This window comes from Pipistrellus kuhlii, unplaced genomic scaffold, assembly GCF_014108245.1.
Source record: "Pipistrellus kuhlii isolate mPipKuh1 unplaced genomic scaffold, mPipKuh1.p scaffold_m20_p_10, whole genome shotgun sequence".
Taxonomy (NCBI): Eukaryota; Metazoa; Chordata; class Mammalia; order Chiroptera; family Vespertilionidae; genus Pipistrellus; species Pipistrellus kuhlii.
Window position 1 is genome coordinate 27,025,662 of NW_023425405.1, and position 18,429 is coordinate 27,044,090.

Here is an 18,429-nt window from a genome sequence, read left to right on the forward strand (position 1 = left end):
GTAAAGATGACATATAGAACTAAGGAAAGAGAGTGAGTAGATGGATATGAAGAAAATAAAATAGTTTCCATTGTCTTCTAATTATTTACTTGAGTAATTTTTCTTCTTTAATTGTATAATCAATAAAAACATGTATACTAATTATAATTAATCATGGAATTATGATAGTAACTATTTAAAACAGATACTTCCTCAAATTAGTAAATTTTATTTTGGGTTAGGTAAGATTGTATGAGCCACATTATTTTTTTTAATCTCCCAAAGAGCTCATACATTATAATCACTTAATTGAACAATTTTGGCAAACCAACAGAAACTTCTAATACTATACAAATGGGGTTGATATGGTGATGTTTGACAGATCAGAAGGAAATTCCTCATATTCTGAGTGCCCTTCTGAAATTCTGCTTCTCTTAAAACCTTGAGCTATTATACCAATGTTTTCAAGTAGGGTAGTGAAGACCAATATCTAAAATGTTAACCAGTTTTGGGATTTAGAAGTTAAGCTGCAAACACAGTCTTAAGCTTCACTTTTAATGACAGAAAGGCACAGAGGTAGAATTTATTTTTTGTAATGTATAATTGTTATATTCTATATATTTTCCCTTCATTTCAGCTAAATTACTATTGTTTTTAGAGTTATGATTTAAAAAAATATACTTTAATGATTTTTTTTACAGAGAGGAAGGAAGAAGCACAGAGAGTTAGAAACATCTATGAGAAAGAAACATCCATCAGCTGCTTCCTGCACACCCCTTACTGGGGATGTGCCTGCAACCAAGGTACATGCCCTTGACCAGAATTGAACCTGGGACCCTTCAGTCCGCAGGCCTACACTTCTATCCACTGAGCCAAATCAGTTAGGGCTAAAGTTATGATTTTTATGTCATTTTAATTCTACTGGTGGTGTTGATGTAAAAGATAAAAAATAAAATGTAATTACATTCACCATGTACTAAATTTGTATGTACTTTTATAAAATTCTTAAAAATGAAGTGCAAAAAGTGAAAAGTTAGAATGAAAATATTTTTATTCTTTTTTCCATCAATGAATTGTGAGTTGTTTCTGTTGGACTGTGGAAACAAAATGAAATTTCAGAAGAATTTTGAAAATATAGATATATAAAATAATAACAGAATCTCAACTTAAGGAGATTACTTAGCCAGAGTAAGTTTCTGTTCAATTTACTAGTATTTTTCCATTGTTTAAGGTTAATCAGAACTGCAATTAGCTTAAGGCTTCACATTCCTACCTTATGCAAATAAGAAACCTAAAACCAAATGCTGCTGTTTCCTTTTCATTGGTGCAGTCTGATATCCAGGCAAGTGTGTCAATTTATATTAGTTGTTTGGGGTAATAAATGGGTTCATATTAAAAAAATTAAGATGGCTTCTAATACTCTGAATTCCTTCCTTATTTTGATTATTCTTGAGAACAAACTATGGATGGGAATGAATTGTACACACAGTTGATTTTCTTTGATAAGAAGCTCCGCCAGTCCTAATGTTCATTGGTAACAGTGAGAAAAAAAATAGAATTAAAAATACACTTCCTTACTTTAATGTATTTTCAGATATACAAACAACTTTTTGGTAAAAAAAAAAAATCTCACAGGATTTATTTTCTTTTAAAAACTTTCTTTACAAGATTAATTTTTCTTTAAAAAAAAAAAGAAGTTTAAACAAGTCCTTCATTTTCTCTCCTTTCTGTCTTTCCCATCTGTACCCAAGTTGAAGGCAGATGTTGGATGGAGAAAATGAGAAGACTGGGATTTCTCACAATGCTTGGGCTACTATTTCCGCTATTCAACTCTACTGTGTCAGAAAGGGAATCAGAGACATTTGGGAAGTGAGACTTTATTAATGGTCCATAAATTTAAGGTATAATAAAGCACATCTTTGGATGCTATATAAAATGAAAACAAAAAACAAAACAAAATGGGTGAAATCACTTGGCGCCTGGAGTTAAGGAAGACCTGGATTCTATTCCTGCTTCTTCTGCTTGTTAGTTGTTTGACCTTTGGTTAATTTGCTTAGCTTCTTTGGGGGTCTATAAATGTGTAATGGGAATACTAATCCCTGCCTTATAGGTCAGGTGTGCAGATTAAATGAGGTCACATGTGGAAAGTAACTGGTTCTTAGTGGAATTAAAATAACAGTCACTATTATAACAACATCCTAATAGAGAACTATTTTCAGGAATAACATAGGTTGACAGAGCAGATGTTTCTTTATATCTTAGCATTTGGCATCCACTCTTCACAGGCTGGGGACAGCATACAACTGTCAATAAAATAGAATATCTCTTAAGGTGATCCTTTTGATCAAACTAGTTTCATAAAACTGCTAAAATAATTGATTGGACAATCAAGTGATTGATTCAGGAAACCCTCTTAGTAATCTCTCTATCCCCGGTTTTCATTTTATTTGATAGGTTGCCACTTCATATACCAGTGTGGGTTTCTTACTTTATCTTTATGATATAGGAAGATGTGAAATTTCTTGGTAATAAAGTACATTCTATAGTCCTGATTTGGTGACTCACTGAATGTTTGATTTGGAAGGAAATTTAGATTGCCTGCAGCCCAACCTGGGTTTATTGTCAGTGAGACACACTGAGGCACATACCTGTGACTTTCCCCACAAGGTTCCATGGCTCATCAGTGGGAGAGCCAGGGCTGAATTAGGTTCTCAATTCTAAATGTAATGTTCTTCCTACCACACCTTTCAAGATGATACGGCACTAGTTTGTACCTTGTCATAGAAAGTGGGGTTAAAAATAATTTGGAATATATATGTACATACCTGATAGGCTTCTACTACCAAATTATTAAGGTTTGCAGCCTTGGATTCTATTTCACCAGCAATGGTACCAGGCAACAGGGGCAGAAGATCCTGGAATATATACCAATAAAATTTATTAATGACAGTCATATGCAATGGTTTAGCAATCAACAAGTAGTAAAAATTCTTGTAGTTACCAGTGAGTGGTGATATTACATGAATCAAAAAAAAAAAAAAAAAGAGAGAAAAGAAAATGGTGTGTATATGTGTATATGCAAGAGTGTGTGTGCATGTACAAATTACATGCTGACCTAAAACCCAATCAAAGTACAGACCAGCATTTCTCAAAGTGTATTCCATGGTACATAGTTTCAAGAGATTTTAAACATGAAAGGGTCCTAAGGGAAGATAAGTTTGCCAAGTTCTACACATGGTTTCTTTCACTTAGAGACTAAAAATATACACTTGAAAATTGAAGGTTCAGAGAAGTCTTCAATTCAGAAATGAGTTAGCATTATTTAGTGCAGCATTTCCTACCATTTCTTTTAAAAAATGGTAGGAATAAAGTACATTGGTAATAAAGTACATTCTATAGTCCTGATTTGGTGACTTTATATATATATATTTAAGAGAGGAAGGGTGAGGGATAGACAGAAACATCAATGATGAGAAAGAATCATTGATCAGCTGCCTTCTGCATGCCCCCTTCAGGGGATTGAGCCCTCAACCCAGTCATGTGCCCTGACCAGGAATAGAACTATGACCTCCTGCTTCATAGTTTGACACTCAATCTCTGAACCACACCAGCCAGGCTCCCACCATTTCTTTAATTACAAAATTATTTTCTTATGTAACATATATAAACATTTTGTAGAATGACTGTTTCATGCAATGAACTTTATCACATGTTGGCCCAGACTGGAGAAAAAAATAATAGTAGGGGAAGCTTCATTTGGTAGGTGTTCTTGATGGATCTTCTTAATTACTGAATAATTATGGAGAAGACTGTAGGTATTCCTGGTGAGAAAAAGAATTAGCAAAGCCTTAAGGGTTTATCTGAATTAGAGATAAAATAAGAAGAGAGAAGAAAACAGTCTGATTAGAGTGAAAGATGCATAACTAACCTACTAGGAACCAGATTATGGAAAGTCTTGAAATCCATTTATACACTAATTTTTATCATTCATAAGAATTAAGTTCTTGCTGTATGCCAACCACTATGTAGTCACTATCAACTTGGAATTGTAGGTAATAGGAAAAACGTATTACCTGAACATTTTTAAAATCCATTTGTAAAACCTTTGTTGACCACCTATTGTGTACCACATTGGAAATGCTATTGATAAATTGCTAGGCCACTTACTTTCCATTCTTAAAGATCCCACTGGTGCATAAATGACAATTTCACAAAACAATGTCCACATGAAACAAAATATTGAATGCACAGACCATAATGGGAGGGATAACCAGGAATCATTTGAGGGTTGCGGAAGGTTGACAGGGACTGCTTCCTGGAGGAGGTGACATATGAGCTGTATCTTAAAGGATGAGTAAGATTTAGTCAAGTAACAAGGGAGAAGGGCTTCCATCCTTGGGGGATGTTGGAGAGCCGATTTCAGTCTGATCCCGCAGGCCAGGCTGAGGGACCCCACTGGAGCACGGATTTGTGTACTGTGCCTCTAGTCCCTACTAATAAAAGAAAAAGATGCAAATTGACCATACCTTCGTGACACCCACCAGCCAATCAGGAGTATGCAAATCAACCCAACAAATATGGCAGGCTAATTATTTGCATAGGCAAGCACTGAAGGGGGGGCGGGGCAGGGTGGAATGCTTGCTTCATCACTATGGTGATGACTCAGGTGTTCTGCACTGCCCCAGTAGCTGTGGGCCTCTGGGCAGCGTGGAAAGACAGAGAGGTGGCTCTGGGCCAGAGCAAAGGCAGAAAGGCAGCTCCGGGCCGGAGGGAAGGTGGTGCCAGCAGCCAGAGGAAGGAAGGCCCATTCTTGCACGAATCTTCGTGCATCAGGCCTCTAGTCTGTTATAAGGATCTTTCCATGGACTAGCACATAAGCAGGACCCTGGATGTAAAGTGTGAACTATTTTTTACAATATTGTCACAGGGAGCACCACACTAAGTATCAGTGCCCACACTTGATTCTAGTTGCTATACAGAAAATTTATATTGTACTTCATGCTAACTTAAGACACTGTGCAGTATACATTAGTTCTTACCTGGGATTCGAAGAAGTATTCCCGTTTCAACTACCAAAGCAAACATTTTAATTTTTGTATTTGGGAATGAACATACCTTATACCAATGGAACTGTTTTCCTTGAACTGCAAAGATGACATTAATGTTGTTGTCTATTAACTTTTCTGAGAGTTGGCCGAGCGAGGGATGTTCCTGTTAATGGACAATGAAATAAAGAAGGGAGTGACCTTTAGTAGCTTGATCCCATACATATCCAAACATTTTTTAGGAGGGAAACCACATGACTGACATAAAAATGGGTTTTGTTGGGAAGGGTTATGGTTTTACTGGAAACATTTAAATTGCTTAAAAAAATAAGATCAACATCAATGTATTAAAGAATGTTTTATAGACAAAAGCTCCATGAAAGTAAATAGCATTTGTCTAAAGAAAAGGGATGAATTCAACATAATACACAAAGTATTAAGTGCCTCTTTAGATAATATTGTGATCAAAGTGATATAACTGAAAGATAATTTAATATTCAGACAGATAAATTAGTGATAATCATATTCTGAGGAAAAATTCAATAAAAAGTGTTTAAAGGCAAATATGTGCATATGCATACACATATATACACCCACTCATACTAAGATATATACATATATATATATCTGTATATATAAAACATATATATATATATATATATATATATATATTTGATATATAACATGATATAGTACAAATTCTGTTTAAAAGCAGAAAACTCTGTACTCAAATTCCAAGTTGTCTCTTTATGATTAAAGTTCTATCTTAGGTCCATCTTTCTAACATGTGAATGGTATCTGATTCTATTATTGCTGTCAAGATGAAAAATATAACAATAGTATGTGAACTATTTAGTGTAGCTTCTTTCATAGAGTAGGTACTCAAACTAATAGCAATTATCATGATTTTACTTCCCTCTGTTGGTTACAGATCTCTCAACATATTATTCTACTTAAACTTTTTGTCATATATATATTATAAATCTGTTTTACTTTGATAAATAAAACCTACATAGAGCCAACTTGACATTCCTTGTAGTAGTGAGAAAGCTTGGGATGAGTAGAAGGGGAATAAAATTTATTTTTTTATATATGAGAAATCTGACAACTTGGAAATTGCTATATCTAGTGATATTGTTAAATATTGTACTTGATATTTTTTCTTTCTGTAAATGCTCTTCTAGAAATTAAACTCATAATCTCAAATAACAACTTCATACCACACACCTCTCAGAGAGTGATGTCAAACTTTACCTGAAGTGGTCCTCACCTGCCCATTGGTGCCTATTACATTAGCCATGGATCATGTGACTGAGCCTAATTAGTATCATGTGGCTCAAGTTCAAGTAACTATGTAGTTTTTATTCCCCCGCTAACCTCCAATTCTAATTGTGTTTGTTTAAGGGAAACTTTTGTTAAACAATCTTGATTAACATTTCTGTATTTTGACAAATAAGTGAACTTAGTAAAAAACTAATTTTGTTAATTTTGCTTATAGCCTAAGTTCTGTAACCCATATATTAAATGTATATACAAAGTCATAGAAGATAGCCTTATGCTTAAAATACTATCACTAACATGAGCCATTGCTATGATCTGAATATTTGTGTCTCCCTCCCCAAATTTATGTTTTGAAATCCTAACCCTCAAGGAGATGGTATTGGGAAGAGGACCTTTGGGATATGATTATGTCATGAAAGTGGAGCCCTCATGAATGGAGTAGTTCCCTTATAAAAGAGGGCCAGTAGAAAAAGCTCTCTTGCCCTTTTCACCATGCGAGGTTACAGCTAGAAGTGTTGCCTACGAAACACATAGTAGACTTTCACCAGACCCTGAATATGCCAGTGCCTTGTTCCTGGACTAACCACTCCTCAGAACTAAAAATTTCTGTTGTTAATAAGCCCCTCAGCCCTAACCGGTTTGGCTCAGTGGATAGAGTGTTGGCCTGCGGACTGAATGGTTTGATTCCGGTCAAGGGCATGTACCTTGGTTGCAGGCAGATCCCCATTAGGGGGTGTGCAGGAAGCAGCTGATTGATGTTTCTCTCTCATTGATGTTTATAACTCTCTATCCCTCTCACTTTCTCTATGTAAAAATTCAATAAAATATTTTTAAAAAAACAAAAGTTTATGAGTTTTTGTTACAGCAGCCCAAATGGACTAAAATAACCATAACACATATGCTTTTTTTTGTATATAATTTATAATTGCTATAATTTGGTAGAAGCAAATCAAATTTTCATGAACTGCATTTAAATGTGATATGAAGCCAATTCATGAAGAAGTTAAAAAAGCATTAGCACATGGATTTCCATAAGAACAATTTTGCCCAGAGCAATTCGTAAAATATAAATTTAAGGTAATGGAAAAATAATTCCTCAAATATAAATTCTACCTGATAAATTCTTTTAAATATATATACAATATATATATAATATATATATATATATATATATATATATATATATATATATTATTGATTTTTTTACAGAGAGGAAGAGAGAGGGAGAGTTAGAAACATCGATGAGATAGAATCATTGATCAGCTGCCTCCTGCACACCCCCCACTGTGGATGAGCCAGCAACCAAGGTATATGCCCTTGACAGGAATCGAACCTGGGAGCCTTCCGTCCGCAGGCCAACGCTCTTACCACTGAGCCAAACCAGTTTTGGCTCTACCAGATAAGTTCTTATTCCTTGTTTCTAATAATATGTATACTCTTAAAATAGATGCATGACAGTTTGCATAATGCTAGTAAATTAAAGACAACAAGTAAAGGAAAGTTAAGTCTAGCTGTATTGGGAGTATTTCTATTGATAAATGGCAGCAACTACTTTTCAAATATTTTTGCTTTGACAAAAAAATAATCACAATTTGCCAACCATTCCTCCTTCTTAATTTTTTAAAACCATTTATATTTTAAGGAAAATTAAATCCATATGTTTTTTTTTTAAACTAGCTTATACTAAACTCAGTCCAGCATATAAGCAGCTTTTGAAGCCTTCTTAATCTCTTTCCCCTTCCAAAAACAGGAAGTCCCGTTGACCAAAAATACACAAAATTAAAATCAAGAAACTTCTAGTTTGGTCAAAAGCTCATTAAAAAAAGGTCAACTGGACTTTTCAGCTTAGAAGAACACATTTATTTTGAACCCTAGAAATAAATCTGTTTTAAAAGAAAATTCCAAGTACCTTGATGCAGATTTGTTAAAATTACAAATGCTTAACAGATGTTTAAATAAACCACTGTTGACAGGAGAGTTGTGGATTAATGGCCATGGTTGAAACCCCTGCCCCTTTCCTCCATGAAGCACATTATCTTTTAAGTATTTTATCTTTTATGTCTAGTATTTCACTAGCAGGAACACTCCCTCTCTGCCAGCTGTTGTGGTGACGTCACTGCTCCTCTTCTCTAACTCCCCCTTCGTCTACTCTAACCCATCACACATTGTTTCTCTAAACTCTGAAAGTAATTAATAGTGATAACAGGCATTCCTGGAAGAAGGGAAAGCAGTGTGCCAAGACAGCTGCAATGTAATTAAGGGCAAAAGGATTCTTTCACATTTTTCTTCTTCACCAACACCTTCACTGTGACTTGTGGGAAATGACTTTAAAATGTCAGAGGGAAGAGGAGGTAAGAAAGATTTGTTGAAAGCAATTTTGGTTAAAGAGATAACTGTGTAGTGATGTATGGGAGAATTTTTAAAATATCTTTTTTTATTGATTTCAGAGAGGAAAGGAGAGGGAGAGAGAGACAGAAACATCAATGATAAAAGCCCTCCCCCCACCCCCACCCGAACACACATAACACTTAACTAGGGATTGAGCCCACAACCCAGGCATGTGCCCTGACAGGAAATCGAACCATGACCTCCCGATTCATGGATTGATGCTCAGCCACTGATCCGTGCTGGCCGGGCTATGAGAGGATTTTAATATGTGCTTATGTAGTGGCAAAAAAAACAACAAAACTGTTTAAGATTCTCTTCATAAAAGTGAGATTCATAAAAAAATTTTGTAAAATAATATAGAATTTGTAGTATTAAATATCATGATATGCCTCCCAAAACCCCAATGCCTTCATTAAAGTTCTCAATCACCTGGACTATTTTTTACAGTTTACTTTTTAGAGGAAAGAGACAACATGAAAGCAATCTTACAACAGAGATTTATTTAGAAATAAAGACTTCACATTATGTATCTTCAGCCTATTTTTTATGTAAATGTCTACACAGTAAAATTGCACAGACCAGGATTTCTCATCAGTGGCACTATTGACATTCTCAAGGCAGGTATTCTGTGTTGTGGTTGGGGGTCTGTCCTGTGTAGTAGAGGAGCTTTAGCAACATCTGTGGCCTCTATTTGCTAGATGCTAATTTCTCCCACCTCTCCCAGTTGTAACAGGCAAAATGTCTCTGGACATTGAGATGTCCTCTGGTGGACAGAATCACTCTAGTTAAGAACCATACCATTAGCAGGATCTCTGAAAACAAACAATTTTGGGACTTCAACTCCTGCTTCTGCAATTACTAGCTATGTCAACACTGGCCAGCTGTCTTAACCTCTCTGTGATCCAGTTTCCTTATGTATAAAAGAGGTATAAATACCAGTATCTACCTCTCAGAGTTATGATGGAAATTAAATGTGTTACCAAGTGTAAAGGCTTTTACTTACCATCCTCTAATTATTAAGCTTACATTAGCGGTCAGTAGCAGCTCACGTCCTGATGTCACACTGGTTGGCATTTACCATAGGCAGTACTGATTAGGGCTGGGATGTCTGACCCCACACAAGTTCCTGATTCTTTTACTGTTTCCATTTTCTATTTATAAAATGGAGGTGATAGCAATATCTGCACCTCACTGAGTTGTTGGGTGGTGGTGTGTAAATGTAAGGGACAAACACCACACAACTGCCTAATAAAAAACAGCTTTCACTAAAAAACTTAATAAAACACATTTTGATGTCATTACTAACGGCTAGATATTGGGCTATTGGCTATGCTTTGTTTGACTTGTCTGACTTATGTACCCTTGGTAACTGGCTCCTGAAGCATTTGAGTTTGTGGCTCCTGCCTGACCCAGTATCAATTGTAAACATGATGTCCTAGTTACCAAGGTGAGGGACATGGACTAATAATTTTTATATGCTTGTCAATCAATGAGTGATAATAAAATGTTTTATGCTTAAATGTGAACTGAAACATAATTTAATTTGGAACACTGCAATTCATAAATATTTTCATCAAATTTTGTTTTCATTGTGTCACTGAGGCAAACCATTATTTTTTTTTTCTCATTATCAGAGCCATTATAAAAGTAGTGCTAGTGTAAGCCTGGCCAATTTGATTCTGTGGGCAACTTTTGCTTTCAATTTAAAAGAAAAAATAAACTAGATATTGTTTGCAGAGATCATTTCCTGGTTACTTACTGCTAGTATGAGAAGCATTCAAAATTAGGTCTGTTCTGAAGTTTCTGAAGTCATTATTGTTCTCACGACATTTACAATTTAAAGCAGATAATTCAGAGAACAGTCAGCTGATAACAGGCATGTTGTTAGTTTTAAAAGTTGTAACAATATTTTTAAAAAAACCTACTGCACCTGGACTTACTAGTAAAACTCTTCTGGGATATTCTGCCTGGGGGACAGTTCCTTTGCTTTCCTGATTGTGCATGTTCATAATGCCCAAAAGTGCTAACACTGTAAAATTTTCTCTCTAATTAATTCAGAAAGTTACATTTTATGCAATGTTAAGCAGAGAATAGGAATCATGAAGTAAGGTGAAAATTTTTATTATGTGCTTTAGTTTGGCCATCTTAGAAATATTGTTACTATCCTGAGACTAAATAGATTATACAAATGCCTGTTGTCATAAAAGCCCTAATACTTTGTAAAATTCCACCAGAGTTATAATTAATTTCCATCAGGTTATAAGGCATGGCATATGTCTAAGAATTATGAGAGCATTTCTTTGCCTTAAGGAATCCTTCCTAGATGAGCAATAGCATCCTCTAAAATGCAATTATGGAGAGATGACTTCAGTGACTTTGCAAGACTTCAAAAGAATAATGCATTGCAATTTGAGAATAATGTGATTATTGTTTTTATTTTTAAGAAAAGCTTCTCCTTGTTTCACAGTTTCACAATAGAATAATTCCTCTTGTCTTTTCCACTCCCAAGAAAACAAATTGAAATTCCATCTCAGATTAAAAGAGGTTAACTAGAAGGAAGGAAAGATAAGAAATGACTACATTGAAATGGTTGGGTCAACCAAAGTGAAATGTGGCTGAGTAGAATAGAATTAACAAAGGGAAAGACAGCTGAAGTAACTCTAAACACTACCTTTTTAAATGCAAACTCTAGTTAACTTTTAAAATCTTTAAAATTTGAGGCTGCCTTCAAGAGACTAAACCAACCAAGGGCTGAACTTGTTTTATGCCATAGTGCAATTGCTCCTCTAGACTTTGAATAAGTCTGGTAGGATGTTCCACATTAACTAAATTGAAGCAATTTAAATTTTATTCATGGGAATCACACACTTTTCAGCATAATTTATATGCTTTAAATATTGCAGTTCCCAAACTGGCCAGGAGGTGTCTTGGAGAACTGCAGTACACTCACCAAGGTGCCTGGAAATGTCTTACATTTTTAAGGGAAACACAGTGATACTTGGTATATCTCAGGTGCCTGGATGTAGTTCACAGTTTTAAGACTACCTTTGGCTTGGTTCCTTTAGAAGACAATGTCTTTGCAAAGCTGGGCAGAATGAAAATCAGTGAGAAACAGGAAATGAGGGCAGCCATGTCCAATCTGATTCCAAGGCTTGGAAGTTCCCATTAGTAACTGATTTACTAAGAATGACACAAGTATATGTATATGAGTTTCATAATGTATATTATATTTTAACTGACTGCTAAGTTTTTAAGACATAAATAGTTAAGGTTTTTGGACTTGACTACTTAAAAAATAGAATGGTCAGGTTTTTTGTTTGGTTTGGGTTGGTTTTTGTTTTGTCTTAATGGCACCAGGGGAAAAATTACTGAGACACTAAAGTACGAAGATCTGAGAAAGTTTGGAAGTTTCTGTTTGTATGAATGTATAAATATGTGTCAATGTCAGAAACAAATGATGCTTTGTGCAGTTGATTTTCTACATGTAGCATAAATAATGCTGGGAAAGATATGATACTAGGAGAGTATATGTAAATATGTGACTCAGAGCTGAAACACCCTCAGGAAGCAATCCAGATATTTTCTGATAAAAAAGAAAAGTCCCTACATATAGATAAGTTTCATAGGGAAGGAATGAGATATAGAATATAGAATGCTGGCCTTATTTTATCCCCTTCCTCCCTCCCCCCCCCCCAAAAAAAAAAAATCTCAGCTCTACTTAGATTCTACCTGTTATATTGTGAGGCTTCCTGAGGTCAAAGACACATTTCTTACAAATCCTTTGTATGTTTTTAGATACTAACCCCGAAGAACTAGTTTATTTATGTAAAGCAAAGTTATATATGTAAAAACATATATTTTAGGATTCTTCAAATGCATAAAAAGTAAGCTCTTCTATCACTTTTATTTTCATAAATATAGTGCATTTATGAAATTATAATACATCTTTGTAGCACATCAGAAAGTCAGCTAGATATTGTCAAAGTATTTTAGTTTTATATTAAATTGTTCCAGAATTTCTCTCTCATGGCTTATCCTAACTATGTATGCTGCTCCTTAAGGTAATTTCTTTGGTACAGGAATAGCTGAATTGCCCACTTAAACTTATGCTTCAACCAATAGTCATAACTACTAAGAGGCTATGGCTACATTACCATGCTTGTTGATCTGACGTAGACATTGTTTTTCAGATGGCAATTTCCATCATTTGGCACCACTATGCCTGCCAATTTGCTATCAAGAGCGAGATGAGATGTCTGATCAGTCATCACCAGCAGCAATCTTTTAGCTTCTTTTCGCCATCCAATATGACTCTTAAAAGGAACATGTAATTAGACTTTGTACAATAACATAGATTTGTACCATGGTCTTTCTCTCAAGTAAACAATACACTCGCATGCCAGACATCAAGTCAGGCTGGAAGGATGTTCATAAATACAATGCTATCTCATAAATAGGATTAACTTTTATATGTATATTCTCTATTTTACTACAGCCACTGGCCACAATAGCTCTTGGCTACAGATTTCTGTGATCCCCCAGTGAAGACAAGCCAGGTATAAGAAGTCAGAACACCCAACATGATGTGCATAGGACAGCAGGCGCTTCCTGGTGGTGAGTGAAAAGCGCAACCCTTTTGGAAAGGATTTTCCAAGTACATAAGTCAGTCTTTCCCTTTTATCTTTTCCTATTTATAACCCACTCCAAATTTAGCTCCTCAGTCCTAAACATAGACCAAAATGAGTAACACTGCTGATGGGTAAGAGATATAGATATTCTTCTCTGCTATGTTTTCAGTCCATAAATCAAAAAGAAAATGAAAATCCTAAATTCTTGGGGAGTTTTGCATTTGCACAAACACCCAACGGTGTGAAACTTCTTACCTCACAGACAGCTGCCTGAAGCATAGCATCAAAACCTCCTTCAGGTGTATCAATATTTCCAGAGATCTTCTGCCTATGTACCGCTTTTTCAAATTCAGTGATGTTCTCGGTCAAAGATAGCACATGGATATATCCATGGGGAGGCATACAGTCTAAATTGTAGTCGCTGTGTGGGTAAAGTAGAAATGAAAATTCTATTTCTGCTATGCTTCCTTCAAAGTTCCAAAATGTTACTCACAGTAAAATTGTGTGGTTGGTGTGAGAAGGTAATAGTTGTTTGATTGTTTGTTTTGCAATGGAAATTTTATTAGATAAAATCTGTACTTTATAAAGTCAACGGAATGTTCAATATTGGTCAATATTTCTTTGCAAGTAGGAAATAGGAATATAATAACTTGGTGTTAAAAAATATTGAATATTAAACATGTTTATTATATGATACTAGTGGCCCAGTGCACGAATTCGTGAACATTAAAAGGAAATTAATTAGAATAAATATTTTAATATTGCTATTCACCCTTTCTTTATAATAGAAATTGTCAACCAAATTCAGGATTGACACTTGACAGATTGAAACACATGCATGCGATTGGCACCAGCTAAAGCTTTATATATATATATATATCGCACATGAGCCAGTCAAGTTAGCCTTTTATATATATATACATACATACATACATACATACATACATATACACACCAGAGGCCTGGTGCACAAAATTTGTGCACAGGAAGAGGAGGATCCCCTACCCCAGCCTGTACCCTCTCCAATGTGGACCCCTTGGGGGATGTCTGCCTGTTTCAGCCCGGAAACCAGCAGTCAGGCATCCCTCTCACAATCCAGGACTGCTGGCTCCTAACTGCTCACCGGCCTTCCTGCCTGATTGCCCCTATCTGCCCTCCCTGCCAGCCTGATCACCCCTAACCACCTCTTCCTGTCAGCCTGATTGCCCCCAACTGCCTTCCACTGCCGACCGGTTGCCCCAAACTGCCCTCCCCTACCAGCCTGGTTGCTTTCAACTGCCCTTTCCTGCTGGCCTGGTTGCCCCTAACTGCCTTCCCCTACAGGCCAGTTGCCCCAACTGCCCTCTCCTGCAGGCCTGTTCCCCCCTAACTGCACTCCCCTGCCAGCCTATCACCCCTAACTGCCCTCCTCTGCTGGCCTGGTTGCCTATAAATGCCCTCTCCTGCCAGCCATTTTGTGGCAGCAATCTTGTGACCACATGGGGGCAGCCATCTTGTGTGAGGGAATGACAGTCAATTTGGATATTACCTCTTTATTATATAGGATAGAATAAACTTGCTTAATTAGACCTGATTTCTGATGTAGCTAAACTTTTTCAAGGCCAGTGAAGCACCCCAACTTCTCTTTCAGGTACTTGTAAGCAACACAACAGTAAATATCAACACAAAGCAGATTATTATTGTAGATCATGCAGGGCGAACAAAGGGTAAAATACTTAACTGCAACAGTGTTTGACTATATCCTGCACAGTGAGAAAACCTGAAGTCATTTTCAAAGTCTACCATGTCTTACTTCTTTTCAGTTGGGTCGAGTTTCTAAGCTTTCTAAATCTCTGTTTTCTGGCTAATGAAAAGAAAATAGGATTCTACAAGGTCTCCTATCTATCTACTCTAGGACTTCTGTTAGGATCAAATGAGATGAAGCACGAAAAATGCTTCACAGACATTTGATTAAAGTGTGAAATGTTTCCACCTGGCTATAAAGCAAGTCATGTTCCTGGGCTGAAGAAACTCCAAGTAGGCTAGCTAGCCACTAGGCTAAGTTACTAGGGAAGCCAGGCATTACTACATGACATCATTACCTGGCACTCACAGTGCCAAGTTTGCAAGCTGGGCTGGGCTATAGGCTGCATTTTGTGCTCTGGGAGTCTCAGCAGCATCAGCTGTGATTTGGTGGGGTGTCACTCCAGTGAGGTAGTGGGGTCTGTCTTCCCCTTGGGGGAAGCTAAGTGTTGCGTTGTGGGTGCCAGGTCTGCAGTGCCATTTCTCTATAAATGGCCAGTGTGCTTCATATCAGCTCCTGTATTGAGAGTCTGCCCCCCTGGTGGTCAGTGAACATCATAGCAACTAGTCAGATGGTTGGACATTAGTATATTAGTCTTTTATATATATAGACTAGAGGCCCAGTGCATGAAAATTCACACACGGGGGCAGGGGAGGGTCCCTAAGCCCGGCCTGCCCTCTCTCACAGTCCAGGAGCCCTCAAGGGCAGGAGGTGACCTGGCAACCAGGGGAAGGTAATGTCCCATCACACCTCTGCTGCTGCCACTGCCAGCAGCACAAGCTTTGGTTGGCCCTGGTTACCTGAGCCTCGGGCAGTCCTGGGCAGCTGCCATCTGCTGTTTGCTTGTGCCTTGAGCTGGCCCTGAGTGGCTGGGGGCTGAGAGGACTGGGGGACTCCAGAGGCAGGCACACGGGGCAGGCCTGGCCTTACCACATGCCTGCTTCTCAGATAGGGCTGAGGGGACTGAGCACTGCCATCTTGTGGCTGTGGGTGCCACTATCTTTGAAGGCATGGCAGTTAATTAGCATATTCCCTCCTTATTGGCTGTGGGTGCTGCCAATCTTTGTGACAGCATTGAGGGCCAATTAGCATATTTCCTCTTTATTAGCTAGGATAGGACACTTAAGGAACTTTATTATGTTAATATACAGTATTAATTTTGAAGAGGAGATAAAAATTTGTAGTGATTTCCTATCACATTTGACTATGAAACAACTGGAAAACATTTTTTGGGAAATGTTTTTTAGGATTTCAGTGAAAATACTATACTCTTATTAAATTATTTTAAAATACTTTGCTATTTGTTAAATTGATGCTTGGTGTGCAATTATTGATTAACATTCAAAGTTCATTAAAATTGATTTGAGCCCTAGCAGGTTTGGCTCAGTGGATAGGGCATCAGCCTCTGGACTGAAGGATCCCAGGTTCGATTCTGGTCAAGGGCACATGCCTGGGCAGCGGGCTCAATCCCCAGTAGGGGATGTGCAAGAGGCAGCCAATCAATGATTCCCTCTCAGTATTGATGTTTTTATCTCTCTCTCTCCCTCTCTTTTCCTCTCTAAAATTAATAAAAGTATTTTTAAAAATTGTTTTGAGAACTCCATGGGGTTCCAAAAAGTGGGCTTCATTCCTCAGGTGCATTCCTGCGGGGAGAAGTCTCAGGAACCCCACTGCAGTGTTTCAGTCCAGGTTGCACTATGGCAGCACTGTTTGGTAATAAGTGTGTGTACTTACTATAGAGTGGCCTGGGCTATTTATGGAAGTAGGAAATAAGATATTAAAATGAAATGTTTTATTAAGGAGGCACTAAACATTTATATTTCTCTCTGAAAACTCAACAGGATAATTAGACTACTGTGAAAACTTGTATTCTTAAGGTCGGTTTTGTTTTATAGTGGGGCATATGCTATTTAGAATTGCACTTTCAAAAGAAAAAGGGCTCTTTCTAGAATGCAAGTTCTCATTTTATGACCTACCTTCCATTTATTAGCTGAGTTTGCTTAGTAGTCACATCATAAGTAACAACATAACCCACAGTCACAATACAATAAGGGGAAATAGATGCAGTACTGGCAACATAAGTAGTATAAATCGAACAAACCTTAATTCAACAAATTTGAAGCAATCAAAAGGGAGAAATACAGAATGTTCAAAGAGGTATTTATATACATGGAAGCTTGATTATTGGAGGTTTATCCAAAATAACTCATTTATGTTTTATGTGTGACAAAAAGTGAATGATATTTGAAAAAAATAAAAAGAACAAGCAACAGATAATCTCAGAAGTTTTCAGGTAGGAATATACTCCCCTTCAAATATTTTCACTTCTCATTTAATAAAACAAAAATATAAACTTTAGTAATTTCTTTATAAAAAAAACTGAGATTTAATACGAAGAAAATTTCATTTAGCATTATGATATCCGCCTCAAACACTAGATACCTGCATTGATTGTGAATCCTTTCTGGGTGGATGCTAATGTATGGTGAAACTGTTTTATCAACATATGAACCAAATCCAATACGGAAGTCATGGGAGAAAAATGCCATTTTTCTAGATAAATCATTTCCAATGGAATTTAATTTTTCAATATTATTGTGCATTGATGCCGAGACATCAACCAGATAATAAAGATCCACAGGATATTTCTTCAGAGGATGAATTTTCAGCATAAAATTAGCTTCAGCTCCTAGTTCAAAGAAAGACAAATATCATGTATTTATTTTACATATCTCAGGATAAACTGTCAATAAATATCATTTTAGATATAGAACAATAATAACAGATTTGTGCATAATTTATGAAATAAGGAATATTCTGGAGTAATTTTAAGGCAATTTGAAAACCACACAAATGTGTGAATTTCCAACTTTTACAATGCATTTCTCACAATTTTATAGGGTAGATAGAGATAATATCATCAAATGGACCAGCTCAATATAAATGCAGTAGGAAATATATTTATTATCATCTGAACCTGTAGTTCTAGTATCTAGAAAAGCACAGCACAAGACAGCAAGCAGCATTCCATCTCAAGAGAGAGTAGGTGGCCATGGTTCATGTAAAGGTTGCTTTCAGGTATAAATTCACTCTTTCAGATTAAGGCGTATTTATATATGAGATGTGAAACTTACTGAGAAGTATGTTAAGCAATTCAAAAACAATTAGTACATCATCAAATTACTTGATATGATTCTTCTCAGCAGTTAGTTGTGAGAAGGAATGAGGAAGTGGTCTAAAGAACAGTAGCCAGCAGTGCCACAGTGAGGACCAGGCTGGACTCTCTCTCAATAAACATGTTGCGGAGGGATCATGGAGGCAGGGG

At 36.6% G+C, this 18,429-nt stretch overlaps 1 protein-coding gene across 3 annotated transcripts in view; it reads right to left on the reverse strand.

The window, feature by feature from the left end:
* Positions 1–18,429, reverse strand: part of ITGB8 (integrin subunit beta 8) — a 73,903-nt gene that overhangs the window by 13,903 nt on the left and 41,571 nt on the right. For all 3 annotated transcript variants that reach the window (XM_036429220.2, XM_045578051.1, XM_045578057.1), the window contains 5 exons: positions 17,547–17,793; positions 13,577–13,742; positions 12,848–13,006; positions 5,095–5,190; positions 2,805–2,894 (listed from right to left, as the gene is read on the reverse strand). In XM_036429220.2, the coding sequence (XP_036285113.1) occupies positions 2,805–2,894; positions 5,095–5,190; positions 12,848–13,006; positions 13,577–13,742; positions 17,547–17,793 (758 nt within the window). The remainder of the gene's footprint in view (positions 1–2,804; positions 2,895–5,094; positions 5,191–12,847; positions 13,007–13,576; positions 13,743–17,546; positions 17,794–18,429) is intronic.